Source organism: Manis pentadactyla, chromosome 5, assembly GCF_030020395.1.
Source record: "Manis pentadactyla isolate mManPen7 chromosome 5, mManPen7.hap1, whole genome shotgun sequence".
NCBI classification, from domain to species: domain Eukaryota; kingdom Metazoa; phylum Chordata; class Mammalia; order Pholidota; family Manidae; genus Manis; species Manis pentadactyla.
The window spans coordinates 34,212,791-34,239,406 of record NC_080023.1 but is presented as its reverse complement, the minus strand read 5'-3'; the positions used below and the strand labels follow the sequence as shown (position 1 = coordinate 34,239,406).

Here is a 26,616-nt window from a genome sequence, read left to right as displayed (position 1 = left end):
GTTCACTCCTACACATAGAGTCAGGGGCAGGCATAGTGTGCCGGTCTTTATAGTGCCCTCACACATGTTTGAGGTCAGCTGCCTTAGACTGGTCTAAGTTAGACTTAGGCTTGCCTTAGACTGGGCTAAGACTGGCCAAGAGGAACATTCTCCCAACAGGCCAGCCTGAGCATGTTCTCGTGGCAGTAGTGCAGATCGTATCTTTTTCAAGGGGCTAGAAATGAGCCATGCTGTCCTGAGCGTCTGTGTCATCCCATTTGCTAACTTCCTACTGACAAAACAAGTCACATAGCTAGGCCAGAGTCTGTGGGGAGGGACGACAGAGTTACAGAGCGGAGGGCTCGGACACAGAGAGGTTGTTGATTGAGGCCATTAATGCAGTCTGTCCTGCAAAGCTCACCCAGCAGCATATTTTAAATTGGCACATCTTACAAACATGAGGCATTCCTGTTACTTCTCAATTGCAGGTATTGTGCCTTTGAGGTATGAAAAGCATTATATCAAGAATATTTTTAAAAATCAAATTTTATATGCCATACTTCTACTCTCTTTTCTTCGAAAATACAAAATACTGAAATAAAAATTTGCATATGTGTATACTTACTAAATACTCTTCATTACGTGTGCATCATAAAATTAGACACACCTTAGTTGTTTAATGGAAACTGTGTGCATTGAACTGTATAGACAACTTAAAAGATTTTTCAAAGTGAGTTTGTTGTCAAGTTTTGCTTCATTTTCTGATTTTTAGAACCCACCCCAAATGAAAGAAGATTTCACACACTTGTTCTTAATTGTACTCCACTTTGCTCTCTTAAGCTGTCAGGAAAAAGGGTACTCAGGTTTTGTTTGCCAGTGGTTGAGAGCTCCCCTTTTTAGTTTAACTGTATATCAGGATGTTGGACATAAATCTATAAGAGAATAATATTGTGGCAAGAATTAGCTTGTAGAATTAATTAATTCAGGTGATTTGAGTCAACTTCAAGAGAAAGAGGCCTGAAAAACACAGCACAGTGGTCATGAGTCTAGTGTTAGGAGGCAAACGTGTGTGAGTCATGATACCAGCTCCATCATTTGCTTTGCTTGTGACCTTGGACATGTTATGTAATCTTACTTTGTGCCTCAGTTTCCCTATCAGTGAAATTGATATAGTAATAGTACCTCTCTCATAGGGTTGTTGGAAGTGATAAATGAAATAATCCTTATAAAATGCCCACTGAGCATAACCCTGGCACATGGTAGGTGCTCAATTAATGTCATGTAGTACTGGTATTGGAAGGAACTGTGGGTATCTGAAACAGCTGGTCCATTTTGTAGATCTGGAAATAGAGATTAAACCTTCAGAGAAAAATGTTAAAGCCTTAAAGTGAGATTGAATCAATATGAATTTGGAGATAGGTCTAATCCTGGAATGCAGTGTCTACTTTCAAAGTATTTATAAACGTACAGAACCCTGTAGATTTTCAAAAGGGTATTAACAGTGCTTGGCAGGTTATGATAGTTACTTCAGTAATGGCAAAAAGAAAGTTGTTATTCTTTTTTGCAGTTCTTAGCTCCATTCTTGGACTCAACCTATTATTTGTGAGGTTTTTCACAAAGGGCAGGATAAGGCAGGGAGAAAAGATGAAGATGTAAACCACCAATTTATTGAGTACTTTGGGTAGACGTGCAAAGATCTCCAAGACACTGCTTTTCTTCAGAAAGCTTGCAACCTCGTTGAGAGAGTAAGTCATATGTGTAAGAAAAAATAAAAACAATAATAATAGCAATTGGCATTTATTGAATGCTTAATATCTGCCAGGTACTAAGTGAAGCAAGAGAGCAAACAAGCAACCTATCCTATCTCCTTGGACCCTCATGGTGACTGTCAGATTGATGGTAACTGCAGTCTGCAGTTGCATAAGACATACTTCAGACATTAAGTATTGGTTCAAGATCATTTAGGACTTAAGTGCTGAATGCATTAAGAAGAGAAAGAACTCTGGGCTGAAGTTATAATTTTCAAGGTGTCGGGGGTGGGTGGGGATTAGAGGTGTCTAGACCATCCCTTAGGGAGTGTGGAAGGGGGCCCACTTTTTGGGCAGGGACAAGGCCTGATAAATGTCTTGCAGTACCAGCACACCCTCCATATCAGAGAATGTCTTACCCTACAAGTACCCTACCAATATTCATGTAGGTGAACACCATGTTTCTAATTATCTGAGCTGAAAGTCCTAAACATAAAGTATTTTTTATGGCATTAAGATACACTATATATTCCAGCAGTGGAAACTCCTCCTAATTGAAGGTAATTGTGTTCAATAATTTTTGGAATTTTCTTAGAGTTGTTACGCATTTTTAAATGTTATTGACAGCAGTACAAATCCTATCTGCTCCGACAACACAAGACAAGCCTGTGTCAGTCTGCACTGATCGCTGTTGCACTCACAGTCGTTCTGACCCATAGATGCGAGCATCTGATGACTGTTCAGGGGACAGCTGGCAGTCAGGCCTGAGGATTTGCTTGATGAAATGGATCTCTCCCTTTATTTTTCCTTCTCTGGAGTTTGTGTGTGGAGTGTGGATAAAGTGAAGGTTCCTGTGGCCAGTATTCTCACCTGGCCCTGGTGGGCTAGCTCACTACACACGTGTGGGCAATGCATCATTACTGACTCTGCATAAAGAGCCCTGCCCAGCACTCTGTGTGACACAGTGGCAGGGCTGCAAGGCTGCAGGAGAGCAGAGCAGAGCAGAGGCTGGAATGGTGGCAGCACCGAGGACAGAGGCCCAGAGGCAGAGACTGGCTTGCTGCATGCAGACTTGCTCTGAGTGGACGGGATTCTAGTGATTGACCCGCCACCGTGGAAATAAAGTTGGGTATAACCCTTTCACCCCAAGAACATTCTACTATCATTTCTTTGGTCACATTGAATCCATAGCAAACTTGCCGGGAGCTGAAACCCATTGGCAAGACAATTGGTGACATCAGCAGGGTTCATTGGTGACCAAGGACAAAGAATAGGCTGCCCTCATGGAGTGTTTCAGCAGGCTGCCCCTATGGACGTGTGGTACTGTGAAGGGGTGGAGGACTGGGGTCCACCCCAAGAGAAGGAAAATTTGTTGCTGACTGAAATGGTGTCACTATGAAGTGATGTGGAAACAGTAAAGGCCTGAGAGGAGGCAGCATGAGAAGGAGCAGTGGCCCGAGAAGGAGCGGCCTGAGAAGGAGCAGTGTGGGAGTGCAGGCTGCCAGGTGCCGTGGGGCCAGTGAAGGAAGAGGCCTGAGAAGGGGCGGCCCGAGGAACAGTAGCACGCAGGCTGCCAGGTGCCAAGGGGCAGGTGAAGGATATAGTGTAGCCGTCAGCCCCAGAAATGGCGGAATGGAGGTTTGAAGAACAGGTGGGGGTGGAGGCCCTGCTGGTGCTGGAGGCATCGGCCTCTCCTCAGTTGAGACCCCACCTGGTTGAGAGCTGGTGCAGAGCCAGAAGGACTCGGCAACCGCAGGTTCTTCCAGGAGAGGTGCAGCCCCCTCCTCGGGTTGTGGAGCCCCCCACGCTTTGCTTCTATCCTCAGGCTCAAGCACAAAAGGAAATATGGTCTGCTTCTTGAAGGAAAAATTTAAAGGGCCCCGTGGGGGTCACAAGGACCCAGATGTGGGTTGGTTTGAAAAGGTGGGAGTAGATGGAAAGCAATTGGATGCCTGGAGCTGTGGCAGCAGTTGGAACCAGAGCTGTGGTTCTGGCTGCTGAGGATGAAGCAGAAGGAAGAGGTAAAGTAACAGGATAGGGTTGTGTGTCTGCAAGACTTTCTGCTGGAGAGGCTGGCAAAGGTGGGTATTGTAAAGCCCACCCGTGGTCCTTTTGGTTAGCTCATTTGAGTAGAACTGGTTTGAATACAGCCATAATGACCACTTGGTAGCAATGGATCTCCTCAGGCTTGAGGGTTGTTATAATTTGTCGTAATTTTTGTTTGTGTGTTGTATTATGTTATTATGGAATTTCGTTACAATGCTCCAGATTTCTCACACAGGGACCATTGCAGAAGATTGAGGGCACATAGAACTGAGAGGTGAGATTCCTGGAAGGGTGGAGTGTGGATAAAGTGAAGGTTCCTGTGGCCAGGATTCTCACCTGGCCCTGGTTGGCTAGCTCACTGCACACGTGTGGGCAGTGCATTGCTATTGACTCTATATAAAGAGCTCCACCCAGTGCTCTGGGTGACATGGTGGCATGGCTGCAAGGCTGCAGGAGAGCAGAGCAGAGGCTGGAGTGGTGGCAGTGCTGAGGACAGAGAGTGGGGTGGCTGTGCAGGCAGAGGGGCCCAGAGGCAGAGACAGCTTGCTGCATGCAGACTGGCTCTGAGTGGACAGGATTCTAGTGATTGACTGCCACTGTGGAAATAAAGTTGCGTATAACCCTTTCACCCCAAGAATGTTCCACTGTAATTTCTTTAGTAACGTTGAATCCATAGCAAACTTGCCTGGAGCTGAAACCCATTGGCAAGACAGGGTAAGTTATATGTCTATGCATTTCACTTCATGATAGTGAAGGGAACATTGTTAAATAGTTGTTACAGCAAGAGAGTGTGGGATCTGGTAGGAGTGCACTGGGTTAGTTTTAGGAAAGTAGCTCTTGGAAAGTGATGAAGGATTTGAGTAAATGAGAGGGTCTAGATCAATGGGTATTAGATTGTCAATGACTGAGAGAACTTATTCTCCTTGGGGCACTCCTCCGTGGTCCTGTTGGACACTTAGTTCCAGTAGCATCATCACAGGGCATATAAACATTATGGATTTTCATTAAAGGGACCCTGGAAAATGCCACTGGAGGGAAACTGTTGTCGCTCAGTTGTTTAAGTTACATAGCTTTATGCTTTAAAAATGCCAACTGTTGTCTTATTGTGGAGCTTGTGGTGGCCTACCCTGAGTCAGGGCTTTCTGTGAACTCAGTGTGTGATTTAATGGGAACTAAGGCACCTGCTTTGAACACTGGCTTTACCTTCTCTAGCTTTACAGCTGAGGTAGCAGTTCTGCCTGGCTTTGCTTTATGGGAAAGGTAGATAATATTTTGAGTAGTGTAAAGTTGCGGAATCTCTCTGCCTTTCCTAGATCAGTGCTTCTCCAACAGAAATATAATATAAATGAATTTATAAAGAGCCACATATGTAATTTACATTTTTTAGTACCCAGATTAAAAAAAGAAAAAAGTAATGAGTGAAATTGATTTTAGTAAGTTTTATTTAACTGGCTGTATCCAAAATGTTATCATTTCCACATGTAATCAATATTAAAAAATTTTTAATGAAATATTTTATATTTTTTTCATGCTCCGACTTCAGGCTCAGGGTATTTTTTACACCTATACCTCTCAACTTGAGTGCAGGATTTTCACTGGAAATATTGAACTTTATATAGATTCATAAAATTTATGGTTTAAAAAAGTACATCCACCTACCCAACAAGTTCCAAACATACTGAAGTGTTTCCTAAGAAGAGTCAAATATCTGCTTATAAATTTATGTTTAAATTAAATTTAATTAAATGAAATTAAAAATTCAGTGCCTTGGTTGCCCTAGTCACCTTGCAAGTGTTAGTGGCTCCATGTTGCTCCTGGTGGCTACCATTTTGGACACAGCTATAGATTATTCTTAAAACCATACTTAAGAGCTTCTATATTTTCTCAGGTAATTCATGTGGAATTAGTCCATGCCACAAGGTCCTCAGAAACTGCTTTACTAGATTACTTTTCTTCATCCAAGTTATAAGTGCCTAGGGAAAAATAGCTCTGCATATCGCCAGGCATGAAGCCCCCTCCTTGCAGATAGTAGGTATTTAATAAATGTTGTACCAAGCTGAATTGTTTTTAATCCTCAAATTGTAACTTATATTAAATTTCTCAGGGAAGTGTTTACTGACTCTCCAGTCTATCATATGTTCACCCATTACGTTTTCTCATATAACTTGCTTATTTGCTCCAGAACATATATACTTGCACACTGTCTTGAGTAATTTTGTGGTTAGTATCCATCTCACCAACTAGTCTCTAATTTCTACTAGAGAGAGAACTGGGTTTTGTTCACTAAAGTATCCCTTGCTCCTAGCATAATGCATGGTATGTGTGCAATATTGGCTAGATAACAATAGCACAGGGCCATTTAAAATATGAAGTGATCAGCAAAGTGTCCAATTCTTAACTTTATGGAAGGTGGAGTTTGTTTTGTGTTGAGGAAGAAGGAATATTTTAAGAAGTATACACTCTAAAAAGTATGCAGTTTCTTAGTTTTTGTTTGGTCTTTTCAAGATACTCCTTTTGTATGTATGCCTTTTCTTAGCTTGCTTTCTACTTACTCATATTCATTTTCTGGAAATAGATATCGCCTCACATCTGTCTTTGCTTATAACTTAATACATACTAAAAATAAACACTAAAAATTGGAAAACTGCATTGTGAAATACTTTTTTAAAAATTTTATTTTGGTATCATTAATCTACAATTACAGAAAGAACATTATGTTTACTAGGTTCCCCCCTTCACCAAGTCCCCCCCACATACCCCTTCATTGTGAAATACTTTTAAGGAGCTAAGAAAGGTAGAGAGCAAAAGCAAAAGTGCATAGAGAAAGCATCTCTTGCTGTTTCAGGATGGTTTGAAATAAGCCCACCCTTTTAATTATAGCAGAGTAATGAGCCTTACCCACAATATGTGAAAATATAATTAAAAATGTATTGTGGGCCAGTAAACCAGGTTGTCAGGTCATTATCTGAATCACAAATTTGGAAGTAATGTATATTAAAGGTTACTAGTTTGGAAAGGTTAGATTAGAATTGAATCTTTGCAAATCAAAAGTTTCTCAATTTGAATAATGCTTTAGAAAACTGCTAGCATTTAATTTTTTATAAAAAAACTTCATGGAAGCATAATAAACATGCAGAAATGTGCATTATAGGGTATAGCCTGATGCATTTTCACATCCAGATCAAGAAATAGTACATTACCATCCCAACATCCCAGAGGCTGCGTTCTTGCTTCTCCCCCTTTCCTGCCCTCCAGGGTAAACCACTATCCTGATGTAGATAAGTTTTTCCTGTTTTTGTACTTTATATAAGTGGAATCATGCAGTATCTGCATTTGAATTCATATAATAGATTATTATTCTAAGTGACATTCCTGATAGCTCATTGAAAACAAGGTCTGTTTTCAGTTTTCCTTATTATGGATCTAATTTGGTAAACTGGCTAGTTTCCCATGTATCTAGTTCTTTATTATTCCTTTAATTAAATGTTCTATGTAAATGAAGAATGTGTGTGTGTGCGTGTGCATACATGCATGTCTTTACACACATATATGTGGTTTTAGGATTTTTGCTTAAGTTCAGTCTTGTGCTACGCATATTATTCACTGCTTAGTACTAGGGCTCAAATCTCTTTTTGTATCAGTTCATGTAATCTGCTTCTTTTTTTCTAATGTGTATGGATGCACCCTAATTTAATGAACCAGCTGTCCACTGAAGAACAGTTAGGTTGTTACTGATCTTTGCTTTTAGAATAATAGAGTCCATGTAAATTTATCTGTAAAATAAATTATTAGAAATGGAATGGTTAAGCAGTGGGGTCCATGCATTTTCAATTTGCTCAGGTATTTTGAAATGGCCCTCCAAAGGGTTTTGCCAATTTTTCTCCCTCCAGCAAGGTTTGAAAATTCCTATTTGCAGTGTTCTTGCCTTAGATTATGTGTTGTCAAGCCTGCTAATCTTTGCAGTCTGATACAGGAAAAACAGTAAGTCATTGTTATTTAAATTTGCATTTTCCTTAGTTTTGAATGAGGTTATTTTATGTTTATTGGACATTTATGTTTGGTTTGGGAGTTTTTCGTTTCCTTTTGCTCATTTTCCTATAAGCCTGTTCATATTTTCCTTAATAATTTCAAGGAGCTCTTTCTATATAAAGGCAATTAACCCTTTCATGTTATCTATGTTAATTTCTTTTTTCAGTTTGTTTTTTGTCTTTACAATGTTTATAGCCATTATTTTCCTAAACAGAAGGCTTACATTTTTATAATGTATCAGATTTTTCCTTGTTGGTTTCTGAATTGTGTATTTTTAATGAGAAAAAGCATTGAAAATTTGAAGTAAATAGATAATTCAAGATGACATAGAAAAAAAAGTCTCAAGAAGGGTCTGTGGGAATTGTTTAAGCAGGATTTTGAATTTCAGGCAAAAGTGTTTTGGCCAACTATGAATAAACACAAATTTGGTCATTATCTGCCAAAATTTGTTTAACATTTTCAACAGCTTTTGGAAGAATTTTCAATGCTATGCTTTTTTTTTTAAATATTGTTATTTGGGGTTTTAATTTCTCAAATAATCCCTCTTTTCAGATTTCAAATTATAACCTATTTCCTGCACTCCTGCTGACGTCCAGTGATCCATGTCAGAAGTACTTCCAGGTCAGAAATACTTTCATATGTTTCAATGTAGAGCAATTGAGTATTAAAACTGTAAAGAATGTGTGTGATAATTGTTTTGATGTTAAACTTAGGATTTGCTGAAGTAACATGTTTTTGCTTTTCATTACTCTTCACTAATGTAATAGAAGAGTAGATCTTTATAGAAGAATCCATTGAATTTAACTGTATTCATGTAATTGCATGATTCTATTAATATATTGAAAATATTAGTAGACTATAACAGGAAATTAAAACTGTCAAATTTTGCTGTCTAGCATTGCACATTATAGTCTGAGAACTGTTAAATATGAAAAAGAGGGTGCTGGTGGTGAGTCCCCATAAACAGCAACTTAGCCATTATGGGGTTTGTCTAGAATAGAGCTCCACAATTCAGTATTCTCTCTGGATTTAGTGCTGATTGATTTTGGAACTTAAGAAAACCACCTTAACTTTACTGTATGTACTTTTTTTTGTCATGATGGTTGCTGGTCTGCACACAGCGTGGTATGGGATTTAATTCTTAGCCTCACAGTAATATAATAAGGGAAAAGCAATTGTTATGTATATATATAACATTTTGAGTTAAACATAGTATGGAACTGTAAGAAGCCGATATAGATCTGGGTAGAATCCCTATTTGTTAGAACACACGGCACTCAGCACATTTTCAGTTTTTAAATAAGTACATTTTAACCATGGACAAATAGACATTAATGTCTCTATATTCTAAAATTAAATTCATTAAATATATCCAAGACTTTTTCTCCATTATATAACACTGCATGTTACATTTCAACAGATAACTAAAATAAAACATCATAAAATAAACACTAAGTGTAGTAGAGGTATCTGAATGACAGAAAATATCCTTTTCATTTAAAACAGCCAAAAACAATGTGTCAAAACTAAATTCACATAGGAAAACTAGAAACTTAGAGGAGATTCTTAGAGGTCATCTAATCATACTGTGATAATTTGCATCAGAGAGTAGATTTTCTTTGTAAATATGTATTTGAACAGGTATATTAATTTTGGGAAATCAAGGCAAATACATGTGTCCTTTTAAAAAAATACATTTTAAATGATGAGAATAATTCTTTTTAGGACTTGTTAGCACTTAAAATCTTCCATTATATTACAAGATAGACTCAGTATGGAAACTTTATAATAGCAAAGCCGGCAAATATGCAAAGTGATGTGTTTTTCTGTAAATGAGCTAATCAAATAACTTCAAGAAATTTCTTTTTGTCACCATATTTTGTTATGCTCATGTATTCATCCTTTCTATTGGTATTCACATTTATATGTTTAGATAAAATAAGAGATAATGAAACTCTTATCTAGCATGGTTTTTTAATAACATCAACTACCACCAGGCATTGCTATAAGTGTAGCACATTTTACAAGGAAAGTGGTATTCTTTTTTCAGCAGAGTGTCATGTTCTAGTCGCTTTTTTACTTGGAAGTTCAAGTGGCAGCTAGTGAGGGAGAGTCTGGACCAATAACCGGGATAAGGTATATTTTCAGTCCTGTTCTCCAACTCTCAGGAGCTGTGAATACAGGGAGCCTTTTAAACACAAACATACCAAACTCTATATACCATTATCTGCCTGGAAAATTCCTGTTGAGTCTTCACAACTCAACCCAGGAGACCCCCCCAGTAGGTCTTACCCTGTGACGCAGTCAAGTAATTACCCCATTTCAAGGATTCTGTCATTGTTTAATACTTTTTCCCTTTTGGAATTAACTTGAGGCCCCACTTGTCAGTTACTCAAGAAAATCCATGTCATTATCTAGAGTTCACCCACTTTTTTTTCACTCAAACTAGTGTTTTTCATCTCGATTGTTGACCGTATTCATCAGATGTGACCATAAATGTCTAGAGCTATATTTATGAAATCCATTCATCTCCAGGAGATGTTCAGGCTCTTCTAAATAATGGAAACAGCTTAAAATTGAGCAGAGAAAATACCTTTGGGCATATAATATCTCAAGGTGACTACTTGGAAAATCTTCATTCTTATTTTGAGTACATAAGTTCTAATTGGTGTTTCCTAAATAACTGATCTCCGCATCTGCCAGGGGTGGTGTTGGAATGCCAGATTTCCTCCATCTGGAGTACCTTTCTTGTCCTTGTCCACTGATTACTCTGTTCAAGATTCAGCTCCCCTGTTCTTTTTGTGGGAAGCCTCCTCTGAACCTCTTTCCTCATCCTTAATGCCTTCTTTTAAGACATTCTGCTTACTCGCACCATTGTGAGTTTGTAGAATAACCTTTCATCTCATTGCCAATTTCAAATTCCTTAAAGAAAAATATCAGGCATGTCTCAGCTCCACTTGAGATGTTGGACAAAATGAACCCTCAGGCAGTTAAGGTGAATGGGAACGGGAAATCCTTAGGTCACACCTCAGCTGTTGAAATCACCCTTTTGTCTTTGAGCCTGGGGAAGTCCCCTGTGAATCGGCTGTGTGAAGTTGCTCTCCCAGCTCTAGAAATTTCCAAGGTTCTAATCCTGTGACCTTTCTGACTCAGGGACTGAAGTTGCCTCCTAATACCCTTTGCCTTTTGTTCAGAGAGAAGTTCTTATCATTTTTGTCACATTGAGAGTTTACTTTCATGAGTAATTTCAGGAAACCGGCTTCATTTTGCCTCTCCTTCCTAAAAGAGAAAAAAAGAATTGGAGTTTATTTCATTTCCTTAAACTTTGAGGTCTCATTCAAAAGACAGCATTCCTCAGGATAGAAATTTTGCTGTTAACTCCTTGGTGAAAATAGAATTGTGTAGCAGAAAAATAAATCTGGAGAAAATGTGAAGTTTCATTCAAGAGTGGGACGAACATTGGGCTTCCCTGGCCCATTTTGTCAATTCCCAATTTTTGAAGCCTGTTAGTGGGGCAGAGGGCGAGCAGCAGGTCATCGCAGAGAGAAGTGCCGTGTCATTACTGACAAGCTTTCCCTTTGACAGAAGGTTGGAGGTCTGAGAAAAGAGAGGCACGGGGGCGGGCTTAACTGCAGGCTGCGGCATAGGTTTATATCAGGATGTCATCTGAGTTACGGGGTTACGTCTCAGCACCGGGACCTTTGTGACTCTGGCATTGAGGAAAGCTTTGTCAGTGGTGGAATTGAAGTGACCCTGGCTTACCTCATTTTGTTCAGGCCTCATAAAAGGTGCTCTGTGTATTAACTTAAAGTTTCTAAAAGGAGAAAGTCAGTTTAAAGTGGTTTAAGAAAAAAAAAGAAAAAAAAAAGCTATTGGCTTCAGTAATCAAGAAGCCTGGGCTCTCACGGCTCAGGCATGTCTTGCTTCGGGGGCTCCAGCCAGTGTCCTTGGAGTTCACTCCTTTCTCTCCCTCTCACGGCTCAGTCGCTTGTTAGGTTCATGCTTACTCAGGTTGTCTCTTTATGGTGGTCCCTTAAAGCTCTAGTTCAAGAAAATGAGAGAAGAGAGCATCCCTCTTCTGATCATTCTGGCAAAAGTCTTAGGATTGACTCTGTGCGGGCCACAGAGTTGTGACTGGTTTAGGAGAGTTGTGCTACAGTTATATCCTACTCTGGTGGCATCTGAGCCTTGTGTCCCGTGAAGTAAGGGGTAGAATCATCTGGGCCTAAAACATATAGGCTGGCCTCTATAACATAAGCTTTGTGAGAATGCTATTTTTATTCTGTCAGGTTTGTTCATTGCTGTATCCTCAGCAGTTAAAACTGTATTTGTTGCATAGCAGTACACAAAAAAATAACTGTTGAGTGAATGAGTGAGCATACAGAAAGGCTGATTCCTCAAGAAAAATTGTGGGCCTTTACCAGTAAAGGAAGAAATACGTGCTGAGCTATAACAGATGTTTCTCCAGAAGAGTGACAGCAGAGATAATATTAGCTGTTGTCACACTCTTCACTCTGAACTTACATCTAGGTCTGGAGTAGGAATTGATCCTCTTGAATTGATGTTGGACCTTCATAAGTCACACTCAGAGCAGCATGATGAATAGATGTGGAGGAGAAGCAAAATCTTTGGACCCCATCCACCCACTAGAAATCCAGGCACAGAACCACCTCTGTACCAAAGACGTACCCCCAGTGTTACTAGCGTTTGCTTACTCATTCCTCATTCATGTTGCTTATTTTGTGTACTCTTGTATTCTTTGCCTGGAGAAGAGCAATTAGCCCACAGAAATTCTTGATAATTATTTATTAATGAGTGAGTGAATGGATTAATGATTGAGACATTTATTGAGTGCTTTTACATGCTGAGCTTTGTAAAAGGAACTGGAAATTCTGTGAATATAAAAGAGAAAGGGAAATGAAAATCAAAGCCACAATGAGATGCCATTTCACACCCACTTAGCAATAATAAAAAAGACAAGAACAAGTGCAAGGATGGAGAAATCAGGACCTTCATACACTGCTGGTATTTACATATAAAATAGTAAAGCATTTTTATGTTCAACTGCTTTGTAAAACAGTTGGCAGTTCCTGAAAAGGATGGAGATATATGTAATATACCAAAAGACTTATAATCATTTTTACTCCTGGGTATACATCCAAGAGCATGGAAAATATGTGCACAGAAACACTTGTATGAATGTTCCCAGCAGCATTATTCATAATAGCTAAAAAGTGGAAACAACCCACATGTCCGTTAACTAATGAACAGATCAACAAAATGAGATCTGTCCATACAGTGGAATAGGATTTGGTCATAAAAAGAAATAATATACTGATATGTACTGCACACTACACTTGGATCACATGGATGAACCTTGAAGATCAATACCTAATGAAGGAAACCAGTCACAAAAGACCACACGTGTATGATTCTGTTTATATGAAATGTCCAGAATGGGCAAGTCCGTAAAGGCAAAGTGGATTAGTGGTTGCCAGGGGATTGGGGGAGGCAGGAAAGCGACTGCTAATTTCTTTTTGGGTAGTAAACATGTTCTGCATTTAGATTGTAGTGATGGGTGTGTTCCTCTGAATATGTTAAGCACCACTGGGTTGTACTTTAAACAGTGAACTTTATGATATTTTATATGAATTATATTTTTATATTTATGGAAATTATATTTTAATAAAACTCATAAAAAATGAACAGAACATTTTTTTGAAAATACAACAAAGACAACTCTTCCTAAAAATGAACAGAACAGTCACTACCCTCAAGGAGTTTGCTGTTTAGAAGGGAGATGCATGTCTCCTTTGGAATTTATAGTGTAGTACAGAAGGACTGAGATGGGTAGCATGTTGCATAGTTTGCCTAGAGGAGAGGCAATCTCACTGTGTACAGGAATCAGAGAAGGCCTAGAGAAGCTGGGTTTTGAAGGATTCATAGGGTTTGTCAGGCAGGAAGTAGGGTGGCATAGGAGAGATGAGGGAAAAGGACATTCCTGGGCAGAGGAAACAAAAACTTTATAGAGAGACAAAGAGCTGCAAAGGGCTTGGCATCCTCAGGGAAGGGCTGTAGTATGGACAAGACGCCCAGTGACAGGAGATGTGACTGATAGGGTGGACTGAGGTTAACCGAGGAGAATTTGAAGTGCCTTGTGTCCTGAGCTGAATTTGGACAACAGCAAGCCAGTCAGTGTTCTTAAGCAAGAGAGCTACACGATCAGGTTGTTTTTAGAATGAAAAAGGGCAAAATGTGTCAGTCTACACTGGAGTTTAGAGAGCATTGTGCTTGGGTGATCTAGAAGGAAACTTGTAAGTGATGACCTGACGGCAGGCATGGAAGAGGTAGGAAGGGGGAACTCAATTTATTGGAGAAACATTTTCAAGTAAAACTGACAGAATGTGGTAGTATGAGAAACTCCTGAAGGGCTATTCCAGGATTTCTAGCTTCGGAAACTGCAACAGTGGCAGTGCCACAAATTCTTACTTAGGGTCCAGTCCGTGTGCCCATGGATTTAATTCCTCCTCCCCCAGTTTATAGGGAGCAGTAAACCAAGGGGCCTTTGATCCAGGATCCAGAGTGAAATCACATGAGGCAAAGATAAATGGACTGGCTTAAATGCACCAAGTTGGGCATCTCAGTATAGCTTTAGTATTGGGGAAAGCAGGCTAAAATATGTCTTATGTGCAGATGAGAGAAATCAAAGGGTGGAGGGAGGCAGCAGAGGAAGATACTCATTTTTTTATCCATAGAGCATTCCATTTTCTCCATAATTTTTTACATTTATATTATTGTTTTGTTTCTGTTTCCTATTCTCCTTAATTCTCCTCTGTTCATTGTTGTAATGATGCAGGTGGTAAATATATGAGGAAGCAAGGACCAGAGGAAGGCCTGGAGTAGGGGGCTGGGGTCAACAGCGACTGGAGCAAACGTGCCATGTACACCTAAGCGTTCGCTGGGCCTCTAGGGCTGTTCAGATCAAAGCAGGGAATCGCTGAGCTGATAGGATTACAGCTGATGAGAAATCACATTTGCCAGAGAAGTACACCTGTCTGCTTTGGTCACAAATGACCTGTGACTCCGAATAGTTTTTTCTTCTTTAGGTAGGGAGTGATGGGTAGAATTGAGCAAGAATCTTTTCTTGAACTGAGACTGAGTAGTAAAATAAATTGGTCTACACAATATATTGAAGGAATTTATTTTTGATCTTGCTCAGATGCTACATGGTATAAAAACTGAGATAGTTGACCCTAGATCACCCTTTCCCTTTCTGATATCAATAGCATTTTCAAAGAAAGGAAAAAATGCATTTATTGTTGACTTAACCAATTTGATCAATCATGGTGGTTTGCTTTCAATCTTTAATGAGATTGAAATTCTTAATTTCAAAAAGTTCTACCTAAACTTTTGATGTAAATATTTCTTGAGATGTGAATGAAATACTTGTCTTTTTCATTTAAGTCAGTGATTTATTCTAGAAACATTTACTGAGCACCTTATGTGTGCTAGGCTGCTAAGCGGGTTGGGATCATAATCTGGGAGGAAACTCAAGCAGGTTAAAAATAATAATATGAATGAGGCTGTCATAGAAACATGTTTATGAAGGTTGGGGAAGAAGGAACTCTGGAGTCTGCCTGGAGAGGCAAGAAAAGATGACAGGTACCCTAAATCAGGAAGGAGAAGTAGGAATCTGCCAGACGGGAGAGAAGGATGCTGAGAATGTGTGCAAGACAAGGGACATGACCTGTGTGATCAGAGCATTCCAGGTGCCTCTGAAATCATTCACTCAGATATACTTATCATCTTATTCTTCCAAATCTCTCACTTCCTTATTCCAGTGGTTTTCAGTCTTGGCCACGCATTAGAATCACCCAAAGAATATCTCCTATCCTGACTGGACCCAGCCCCAGGCTAATTAAATCATAATCTTTCAGGGTGCCTTTAGGGCTGGGGCCTAGGCTTCTGTGCATTTTAAAAGTTCCCCAAGAGATGCATGCAGTAGGGTTGAGAACATTTCCTTCTTCCTCTCTTACCTGTTCCCTGACCTTTCAGAGACCTCTGAACCCTTGGCCTTTTCCTTTTCTCCTGGCTCTTCACCCCCCTCCCACCTCCATTCCCTGCTCTTTCCAGGCCAGAGCCCAGAATGCATTCCTCTCCTGTTCACTTCCCCACACCTGACACCTTAATCCTGTCACCCTCTCTCACTATATGTATTTTTTTCTCCTATTCCATAGGTTGCCTTTTCATTTTGTTGATGGTGTCTTTTGCTGTGCAAAAGCTTTTTAGTTTGATATAGTCCCACTTGTTTATTTTTGCTTTTGTTGCCAAATCCAAAAATTCATTGCCAAGATCCATGTCAAGGAGTTTATCACTTGTGTTTTCTTCTAGGAGGTTTATGGTTTCAGGTCTTAACATCTTTAACCCATTTTGAGTTAATTTTTGTGTGTGGCATAAGACAGTGATGCAGTTGCTTTCTTTTCCATGTACCTGTCAAGTTTCCCAGCACCATTTATTGCAGAGACTGTCCTTTCCCCAGGGTATGTCCTTGACTCCTTTGTCATAAGTTAATTGACCACACATGTGGGGGGTTATTTCCAGGCTCCCTATTCCACCGATCTGTGTGTCTATTTTCTGTGCTATCAAACTTAAGAAAATTTTTTATGAGTCGCTAATTTTGTGTTTCCCCCTTGTGACTGTTTCTAAACTTTGTCCCTCTCCTCACGTGCACCTAGACTGCTTCCCGTCATGGGGAGACTTCATAGAGAAAATTGAGGCTGTCACTTTTGCTTTTCTTTGGCTTTGTGTCACTGCAGCGACATGTGCCTGTCCCCATCCCTGCTCCCTTTCCCTTCTGTGTGAAGTGGTGTCCTTTGTCGTGGGCAAGACTCACTCCTCCACATCTGCTGTGGTCCCTCTTCTCTTCCCACTTGGATTCTGCCTCGCTGGTTTGTCCCTCTTTTGTGTTTCCTCTTTCCCCCTCTCTACTGGCTTCTGCTTTTGCAGCCTGCAAACAATACAAAATGGCTAAGAGTTTCCTCCTTAAAAAAAATATTCCTCTCCCGAATGCCAGCTCATCCTCCAGCTGCCCTTCTCTCACTCTCTGCTTTGTTCATAGTGAGGCTCCTTAAAGGTCACTCTCTGCCATCTGCCATTCTCCGGAAGCTGATACAACCACAGCCTCCGGGGTCCTTGTGGTTGCTCAGTGCACCCAGCTCTTTTCAGTCCTTACCTCTGCATCCAGGTGGCTGGTGAAGACCCCAGCCTCATGCCCTGGGCAGAGATGTGTGGGCTGGGCTGGCACTGAGGTGGCGAGAGACACGCTTTCCCCCATCTGTGAGCCTCCTCTGCCCACCTTCTCCTCTCCCTGCCGTCCTGATTGTGCTGGCCTTTGGCTGGGCTCCGTGCTTTTGTCTCTGTTCGGTAAATGGCAGAGTCAGGCTTTAGCACCTGCCTAAGACGGGGCCACTTGCCTCTTTGGTGAGAGAGAACTCTTTGCCTCATTGTGCTCTTTCCCTGATGACCCCTGGTGTTTTAACTGCCCAATTTGCATGCTTCTTTAGTGCCTTTGCATCAGAATCATCACCTTCTTGGAGAATATGCTGGAAGAAACATGCAGTTTCTACTCACCACATAAAGGAATACCTCTCTCTCTCTCTCTCTCTCTCTCTCCCCCCCCCTCCCCCACCCCCCAGCCTCAGATTCGTTTTCATGCTGCCGTTGAAGTGCTTGATCTTCTCTGCCCCTGGGTCAAGTCCACATTCTTGGATCATGCGGTGCAGGATTCTCTGCCTGACCCCTCCTCCCTCTTTACTGCCTCTTCTCTCATTCTTGGTTTGCTCAGGCTCCCCAGATGGTAATCCATCTTCTTTTACCTTCAGAGCCGCTCCAACCTGAGGTGGCAAGACCACTTACTCCTTTGTACCTCCCCTTACTCCCACCCTAGTCAGTTTCTATCACTTTATTGTGTGTGTTTCTTCCGGAAGGCTGAAAGCACTTACCAGGTGGAACCTTGTAAGTCTTGGTTTCCCCCTTCCTAGCACAGTGCCTGGCAGAAAGAAAGTGCTCCATAAATGGTGGCTGGGTGACATTGCAGACTCTTCTGGTTATGCCGGGGTAACACCTGGGGGGGGCATTCCTTGTTGAATATTGTCCATGCCCTTGATGCCTGCGATATCACCTTGCTTATAGATTTGTGTCTGTATGGCCAAAAGAACAACTCCATGCTTTCTAAAAGGCCTAGAGAATATATAATGGGTACCTCTGTGGTGGGCAGAGACCAAAGTGTATGGGAAAAGAGGAAGCTGTAAGGGTAATAATTGCATTATGCTCTTACAGTATGCCAGGCATTAGGTTAAACGCTCAGTATCAGTAGATACTATTATTATCCCGGTTTTACAACAAAGAAATGGGGTGTTTAGGTAACTTGTCTGTTATGTCAGGGAGTTTGGACTTACTATTAGGCTTTTTTAATCTAAGGAAAACAGAAATATTAGAAGGTTTAAATAGACATTAAAACATTTCTTTAAAAAAGAAACACAACCCTTCCTCTTAAACCTGAGGAATGTGTTTTTGTTTTGTTTTGTTTTGTTTTCATAATTAAACTATTCTAGACCCAACTTCTTTATCCCTTCTTGTTAGTCTGTTTACTTTCTGTGTGTCTCCCCAACAAGACCATTTATATTGCTCAGACCAAATAGGGTGATACATTTGGGCCTTAACAGGCAGTCTAGTGTGGTGCTCTGTCCCTTGGATAAAAAGGGGTGAGGGTTGCTGACATTATTGTTATGTACTATGCTAACCTCTCTGCGGGCCTTTCTCATTTTAATCCTCACAACAACCAGGTCCTCTTACTATTCCCACTTTTCCGACAAGGAAACTGAAGGTCTGGTGTCCCCAATCACTCAGCTAGTAAGTAGCCTGGACAGGACTTGAGCCTTGTCTCTGACCCTGAGGTCTGTGCTCTTATTTATCCTCAAGGGTACTACCTCCCACCTTCGGGAGCCTATCTTCCCACAGCTTTGGTCTCTCTAGGAATTCGCTAACCTCTAACTATTTCATAACCCTTTTGTGTCCAAATGACTGCCTACCTGATACATTAACTCCTGGAGAGAACTGTATGCTTCATAGGATTAACTTGGTTGCCTTGGTTTATGCTTCCGGATGACACCATCCCTTAATATTTGACACACTCAAACTTTGTTCATTCTTTGAGCTGTAAAAACAGATCTGTTTTGTAAGGGCTGGTCCTATTATCCCAACTTAACCCTCCCAACCCTCTTCTTTATGATTTGATAGTTCTAGCAAAAGTCATAGGGGGACAGTGGGACCCCAAAAGCTGATGAGAACATGGCTGAAGTTAATATAAAATTACTTAAGTACTAGATCACCTAGAATTTTGATGGTATTCTTTCTGAAAATGTTTATGGTTATTTATAAACAAAGTAAATAAAAACTTCTCCCTCGTAACATTGCTAGAATATAATGTCTAACGTCACAAAATAGCCTCATATAAATTTTTTTGCTCTTCCTTTTAAAAAGCCAGCAAGTTTCTAGCTTTCTTGTAATAATGTCACTGAAAATACCCTAGAGTTTAAATATAATTTTCTCTCACGTGCCTATGTTATAGATATTTGTCTCTGGGAAAACTTCATATGGGTTCAAGGTGGGCCCTTCTCATGTCACATGCTACTCCTGAGTGAGGTTGAATTATAAATTGAAACATATTTTCTATAAAATGGTAGTAGTAGCCAAAACACTCTATAGTTTTTAATAAATTTTGTCCTCAAAGCATTGTTTATAAAGGAGATAAACATACTAGATTCTGCCTATAGAGTGAAGCTCAAGTGCTGAGCTCAGTCGAGCAGGAATCCTTATAAATAGTAATTCTAAAGCATGGGGCCCAAGGTCTAACCACTTAGCCAGCTCTGTGGGCCACATGGTTATGCTGTTATAAATGTGGACACAGCCTTGAGTGTATAGACATTACCTAGTGCCTAGAAGCACACACACTCCAAGATGAATGGTAGCTTTTTTTCTAAAATAGATAAGCCTGAGTATTTGGTGATAGAAAGAGATACCTCAAAGCCCTCGAACAGAAAATTCTTGCCTTCCTCTCCTGTGGAGTTCCCTGTTTGCCTGTGGGAGGCAGAGGGAGTTGTCAGAATACAATTCTAAGAATGTTAGGAGCTGTGCTTTGGTTCACCTGCTACTGGTATAGAAATCCCTGAGGTCCTTGTGGAGTGCAAAGGATCAGATAAGAAAGAAGTCATTCTTCATAGGTTGAGAAATGTGAAACCTTAGGAATTCTTGCAGATGAATATTATTCCCTTCTAGTCTGAGAAACCTTTCTTCCTAGCAAGAGACACATGGAATAAATCACTGATGGTGTGAACAATATCTGAGATAAATTGTGACTGTCAGATAGTTTCTTAGGAGTTCTGCAAGGGCACATGGAGACTGCAGCAGCTGAGTGTGTATTTTAATTCAGTGGAATATATTCAGACTCCATGTTTGTAGCCAAGAGTTCAATGCTACATTATAGGCAATAGTTTTATGTGCATATGTCTACTCTTTAGCAATTAAACCATTTGTCCAAAATTTCTGTTAAGTAGAAGCACTAAGCCCAGGTAAAAAATGTTCTCAGACACATTAACAAACTCTAACGGACATTTGATTTTTCTGGGCACTTCCACCACTTCTGTGGCTGAGAAAAATTACATTGGATGTACGGTGCATCACTGAACAGTGACCTTTCAGGTTAATTAAGGAAGTTGGAGCCCCAGAAGATTATTGAGCAACTTTTTTGTTGCCTGAAGGAACCACAGAACAGAAATGTGGTGTAAATGTTTAGAAAGGAGATGATTTTCAAGGCTGTAAAAGATGAGATGAGGACGAGCTGCCAGAAGAAAATGCTTTCATGTAAATTCTAAAAAGAGATACTTTTTTATTCTAAGTAAAATGTGTCCCCTCAGACCTGTTAGTTTTTCTAAAACTTGGCTTTTCTATATTTACATTAAGCCTTTTATTTGCTTCTACTTAATATATGAGCAAACAGTGAAAATAAAGAGGAACATGGGTTAATTCTACAAGAATGTGTACAGTGGATGCATTAACATTTTCAATATTCTGTATAAAAATGTTTGCTCACTCTATATGCTAAGTAGTTTAATCATGCCAGGCACCTAATGACCAGTTTTCTTGTTTTCCAGCGGACTCAGGTGTAGACACTTTGGCAGTGTTTATGGCCAGCAGCGGAACTACACACGTCACGAATCGAAACAGCCCGGCCACGCCACCAAATACCCTTAATCTCCGTTCCTCCCACAATGAACTGTTGAATGCTGAAATAAAACACACAGAAACGAAGAACAGCACCCCCCCCAAATGCAGGAAAAAATATGCACTAACTAACATCCAGGCAGCAATGGGCCTCTCAGATCCAGCTGCACAGCCCTTGCTGGGAAATGGCTCTGCCAACAGTAAGCTGGTGAAAAATGGGGAGAACCAGCTCCGGAAGGCTGCAGAACAAGGGCAGCAGGATCCCAACAAAAACGTCAGCCCCACTGCAGTCATCAACATAACTTCTGAGAAGTTAGAGGGTAAAGAGCCCCACCCACGGGATTCCCCGGGCTGTGAAATTTTACCCTCCCAGCCCAGGAGAACCAAGAGTTTCCTTAATTACTATGCAGACCTGGAAACCTCAGCCAGAGAACTAGAGCAGAACTTAGGCCACCAGCATGGGGTTGTGGAAGAGAAGTCTCAGCCGGGCCCGGCCCCCACCACCATCGGAAATGGCGAGTTGCTGGTGCAGAAACCTAACAAGCCCCAGTGCAGCCCTGAAGATGGCCAGGTGGCCACAGTATCATCCAGCCCAGAGACCAAGAAGGATCATCCTAAAACAGGGGCCAAAACTGATTGCGCACTCCACCGGATCCAGAACCTGGCTCCGAGCGACGAGGAGTCCAGCTGGACCACACTGTCCCAAGACAGCGCCTCACCCAGCTCCCCAGACGAAGCAGGTACCCCTGGGAAAGGTGTAGACTAAGGTGGCACTGCTTCTTTCAGTTATTGGTGGAATTAATCTCTAGACTTAGCAGAAAAATCCATTTGCAGGCATAGAAGAACATGAGCCTTTTGGGTTAGAATTAGGCAATTTGCATGGAAATGAGATTCCTCAGTGGTTTCATTTTGGTTCACTCTGGTAAGCATTTTTGTAAAAGAATTAGATTGTTGGTGTTAAGTACAGTAAAATACCATCCATTTGGAAATTATACTGCCAGTGCTTAGGTTAACTATTTCTATATACTGTCTAGGAATATTGGGTTTTGCTAAGCAAAAACTGAAAGAAATAGCGTGGCCAGGGGACAGGCTACAACTCGGTTAAGAGAAGCAACTATTTTAAAGTTCTCGGAAGAACTTATTTATGCTCAAACTCATGAAAAGCTAAAAGTTTAAAAAGTTTAAAGTCTGTTCATTAAAGCCATTTCCCTTTTGACCTTTCCTGGGGAACATTCTATTAGGTTGTTCAGTGATGTTTGAAAGTGAGAAAGTACTGTTTCTTTTTAAATATATTGAGATGTTCAGGATTTGAACTAGTTTGATTGAGACTTGTGTGTGTAGTATCTGTAACATCTTGGGGTCAGTCGAGTCAAAATTGTGAAAGAAATGAATATGGTCCTAAAGTCAGCTATTTTTAAACTCAACTTCTGGTAGCCTCCCATTATGCTGTTCAGAAGATTAAAAGATGTGGAGAACTTTGCTGTATCTGAATTCAGTATAAATAAGCACTCACAAAGCTCGCTCCCTCTGCCCCCCCCTTTTTTCAATTGTAACCCTGGAACTGCCCTGGTGAGTAACAGGTCTATGTCAGTGTGATACAGATGTAACAGATGGAGCCACCAGGGAAGGAAATAACATTTTCCTAACCTATAAGACAGAGAAATTACAAGGACTACAGATAAGGAAAAAGGAAGGAGAAAGTTAAGGCATTAACTTGTTTTAAAAAAGTGTTTTTGAAGTGCCCTCTGAAAATGCAGCTCTTTACATGACAGATCTCATCAGCTTGCTGTGGCTAGATATGGTAGGAGGGCTGTTGAGATGGGTCCATGTCATCTTATAAACGTCTGGACCTGCACATTATTGGAACCATTAAATGTCTGGACTGCACATTATTGGAACCATAATTATGTTTAGTAATGTCACTGAATTTACAGCTCTGTTAATTTGTCCCCATTGAGAGAATTCCTATCCTGAATTGATGGACCCTGTCACCTTCTAGTGTTTGAATCAACATGAAGGACTCCCTGAATATCTTACATCCAAACTCTACCTCCTGTTTTCACAACTCCCCATGAAGTCCTCACTGGCTTCTTTCTATTGTGGCAGCCTTTTGGGTGCTTTTCCAGGCATGACACTTTCTATTCTAGTTACATTTTAAATTTTACTGTAAAGTGTTAAATGAACAGTAAAGTGTCCCCTGCTCCTAACTTTAGCCACCTTTCCCGATGCTGACATGAGCATAGTCCCATGTTTATAATAAATTTAAATTTTTATCCCAATTTTATGATAATGATATTTTTTAAGAGTCTTTACCTTTTAGAGATAAATACTAATACTTCATAGTATATAACTAATACATCATATGCATAATATAATATATACTAATATCAATAATATTGTGTATGGAATTTTCTCCAAACTAATTTGGGGGGTGAGGGTAGGTGATAAAAAAAAAATTGCCCATAAGCTGATAATTGTTCCTGGTAGGTACATAAGGGTTCATTATTCTGTTCTTTCTGATTTTGTATGTTTAAATTTTTCCACATTAAAAAGCAAAAACAAGAAAAATTTGCTCACGTTAGATTGTTTAATGAATGTTTTGCTTTTTCCTCTTAAATATGTATTTTGTCAAGCAGCCAGATCAGGCAGGGCATACCATTTTTCCAACTCAGGCTTTTAAAGTATTAGGGGTGCTATTCCACCTTACTCCAACTCCATGGCTTGTTTAACAACCCCCTCCCCGCTGAGAATCCAGATTATTTCTCCCCACAGCTGCTTCACTGAGTGCTGGTGTCAGCGAGGGGCATGGAGAGCAGGAATATATTCAGCTGAGCAAGGGTGCTGAGCTCCGTCTATGGGGCCTCTCGCCAGGAGACCTTTCCGGGGGCGCCCCTCTGCTCACCACCGCTTTGCCCAGGAGCTTGGCATTCCCTTCTGTTGGTTTCTCATCCATTACAGTGCTCAATACCCAACGTGAACTGGATTAGTGTTTTCTGACATGTTGAGAGGTTGCGTTCATTTTTCTCTCTTAAAGTCAGGTTTGAAGACCTTTTAATGTTAAAGTATGACAGTGTGGTGGTAGTTTAAGGGTCGCTAGGGCAGACATTTTAAATGAAAGCTGCCTGAAAAAAAAATGCGTTAGCTATGGCGCTAAAGCAGCGCGACAGGGTTCTTAAAAAACATACTAGAAGCCAAACCTGTGCTGTTCCTCAAAATGGTCGTGTTGGGATCTCTGGGCCTAGTTCAGCATGCTGCAGTGTCTCAAGATATTACCTTGAATACTATTTGGAAATTCATTTGGAATTTCCTCGTAGCCAGTTGTGAACTCCTACTGAAAAGAAACCTTTTTACTTCATGATCACACTTCAGAGTTGCAGGTAGTGACCACTACATAAATTAGTAAAATAAACAGTTATTCAGCACTGTTATTTCTTTGGATTTCATCTTCCCAGTGAGACATACTGTTAGTGTTTACAATGATCCCAATCAGTTTAAATTAACCATGGTGTGTTTCACTTCTAATGTTAAAACAAGTGTTTATTATATGTTTTACATAGTATACACATGTTTATATATATAATAAACACAAATACAAACTGTTGAAATAAAAAAGCAAATATTTTGTAAGATACTAGTATGCAATGCCATAGTATATATATATAAAAAGTGTATGTATTTCTTTGCTTATTTGCTGCGTGTAAAGTAAATACTCATCACAGACGTGTGTGTTTTATGACTAAATCATGACACAGTTATCTTTGGATTGTAGAGTGCTTTGGGAAGCCTAGAAAAATAGATTCATTTCTACCTTAGGGGCTTCCTTTCCAAGATAGAATGCTATTTATAAAATAAAATGCACTGCCTAACCCAGAGATTGACTACTTTCTATTTCCCTTTCTTTCTGAATTGCCATCTCCCGCATTTTAGTAGTCTTTTTTTTTTGCAAAAATCAATGATGTATACAATATGTTGCTCCTCTTTTCCTCCTATGTAGTCTGTCCTTTGAGGGAGCTCAAAGAGGCTATTGGGAAAAAAAAAGCATCTGTGAAATTCCTGGGTTTCATAGGAATTTAGAAAAGTTCAAAAGAATGCCTTGTCCCAATTCTCAAAGAAAGGGTCTCATAGTTTTAGTACTTGAAAGTAAGAATGTTTAACCTATTAGGGTGTTTCCAGAGATACAGTTCCGTGGGCTTCCCCAGTGAGCACAGTGGGTCAGAGAAATACAGGTTGGCCGGACTGTGTGTCATCTCTCTGTCATCACCTGTTGTTTTATGTTTGCTTCATGAAAACTCTTGAAAGACACAACTTCTTGGTGCTACTGGGTATAGGTTTAATTTGGGGCTAAACAAAATTGAAGTTACAGAGTATAAAACTGGGTAGATCTTATAGAATAGTCATTTCAAAATTAGGTTCGTTGCTGAAGTGTCAAAAGGACATACACAGAGAAATCCAGATGTAGGTGGTACGGCAGTGGGCCTAATGCTTCACTCACTTATCCCTGAGAATGCGGGTCCTGAGTTCAAATGTCAGCTTTGTGACATGTAGACAGATCACATAGCATCACATCTATAAGATGGGGGTGACAGGGTTTGGCGTAGGCCTGGCATGAGGATTAAATGAGAGCATCTTTGAAATGCTCTTAGAACAGTGTCTGGCATGTAGCAAGAGCTTTATAAATATGAATGCTTATTATTAGTGATCATCATTAGCAGTACAGTGGTGGAATAAAAAAGTTCACTTCTCTTTTAATCATGAATTACCTATATTTTGGACTTCAATTTTTCTTAGGATTTTCTGCACCCTAAGGGCAGGGATGTCTTCATTTTTGTATTATCGGTGCCTGACATATAGTAGGTAGACTTAGTAAATAAGTAATGATTTATTGAATAAAAATGGAGGTCATCTACCTATTCCAAAATGACCCAGGTGTATTAAGTAAGTCATGTGATGGCATATCCTAATCCATGTTTGATTTTGATATTGGGTATGTATTTTATAACTTAATTGATGACATTGCCTTATACTAGATGGGGCCGAATAACCACTTACTGGGGAAGGCACAGTGGAATTCTGCAGGCCTACTCTGCCAGATGTTCATGCTACTTCTCATACTCAGGTGGTCATGCTGGGACTTGAACCAAGGTGTTCAGACACAGCATCCAGTGCTTTCCCACTGTGCCATAGTCTTGAAATGTGGGCATGGGGCCCCCAGAGGCTGACTGCATCAGACTTCAGACTTTATCCACTTCAACTAGTTATCTTGAGTCTCTGGAAAATGGAAAATTATGTATATATATATATATTTTTTTTTATTTTTTATTAAGGTATTATTGATATATACTCTTATGAAGGTTTCACATGAAAAAACAATGTGGTTACTACATTCACCCATATTATCATGTCCCCCCCACATACCGCATTGCAGTCACTGTCCATCAGTGTAGTAAGATGCCACAGAGTCACTGTTTGTCTTCTCTGTGCTACACTCTTTGGAAAATTATACTTTAAAGGATCTTTCCATTCCTGTAAGCAG

At 40.2% G+C, this 26,616-nt stretch overlaps 1 protein-coding gene across 7 annotated transcripts in view; it reads left to right on the top strand.

The window, feature by feature from the left end:
- Nucleotides 1-26,616, top strand: part of APBB2 (amyloid beta precursor protein binding family B member 2) — a 395,114-nt gene that overhangs the window by 174,447 nt on the left and 194,051 nt on the right. For all 7 annotated transcript variants that reach the window (XM_057502175.1, XM_057502176.1, XM_036908553.2 and 4 more), the window contains 2 exons: nucleotides 8,355-8,423; nucleotides 21,014-21,823. In XM_057502175.1, the coding sequence (XP_057358158.1) occupies nucleotides 8,405-8,423; nucleotides 21,014-21,823 (829 nt within the window). In that variant the 5' untranslated portion in view covers nucleotides 8,355-8,404. The remainder of the gene's footprint in view (nucleotides 1-8,354; nucleotides 8,424-21,013; nucleotides 21,824-26,616) is intronic.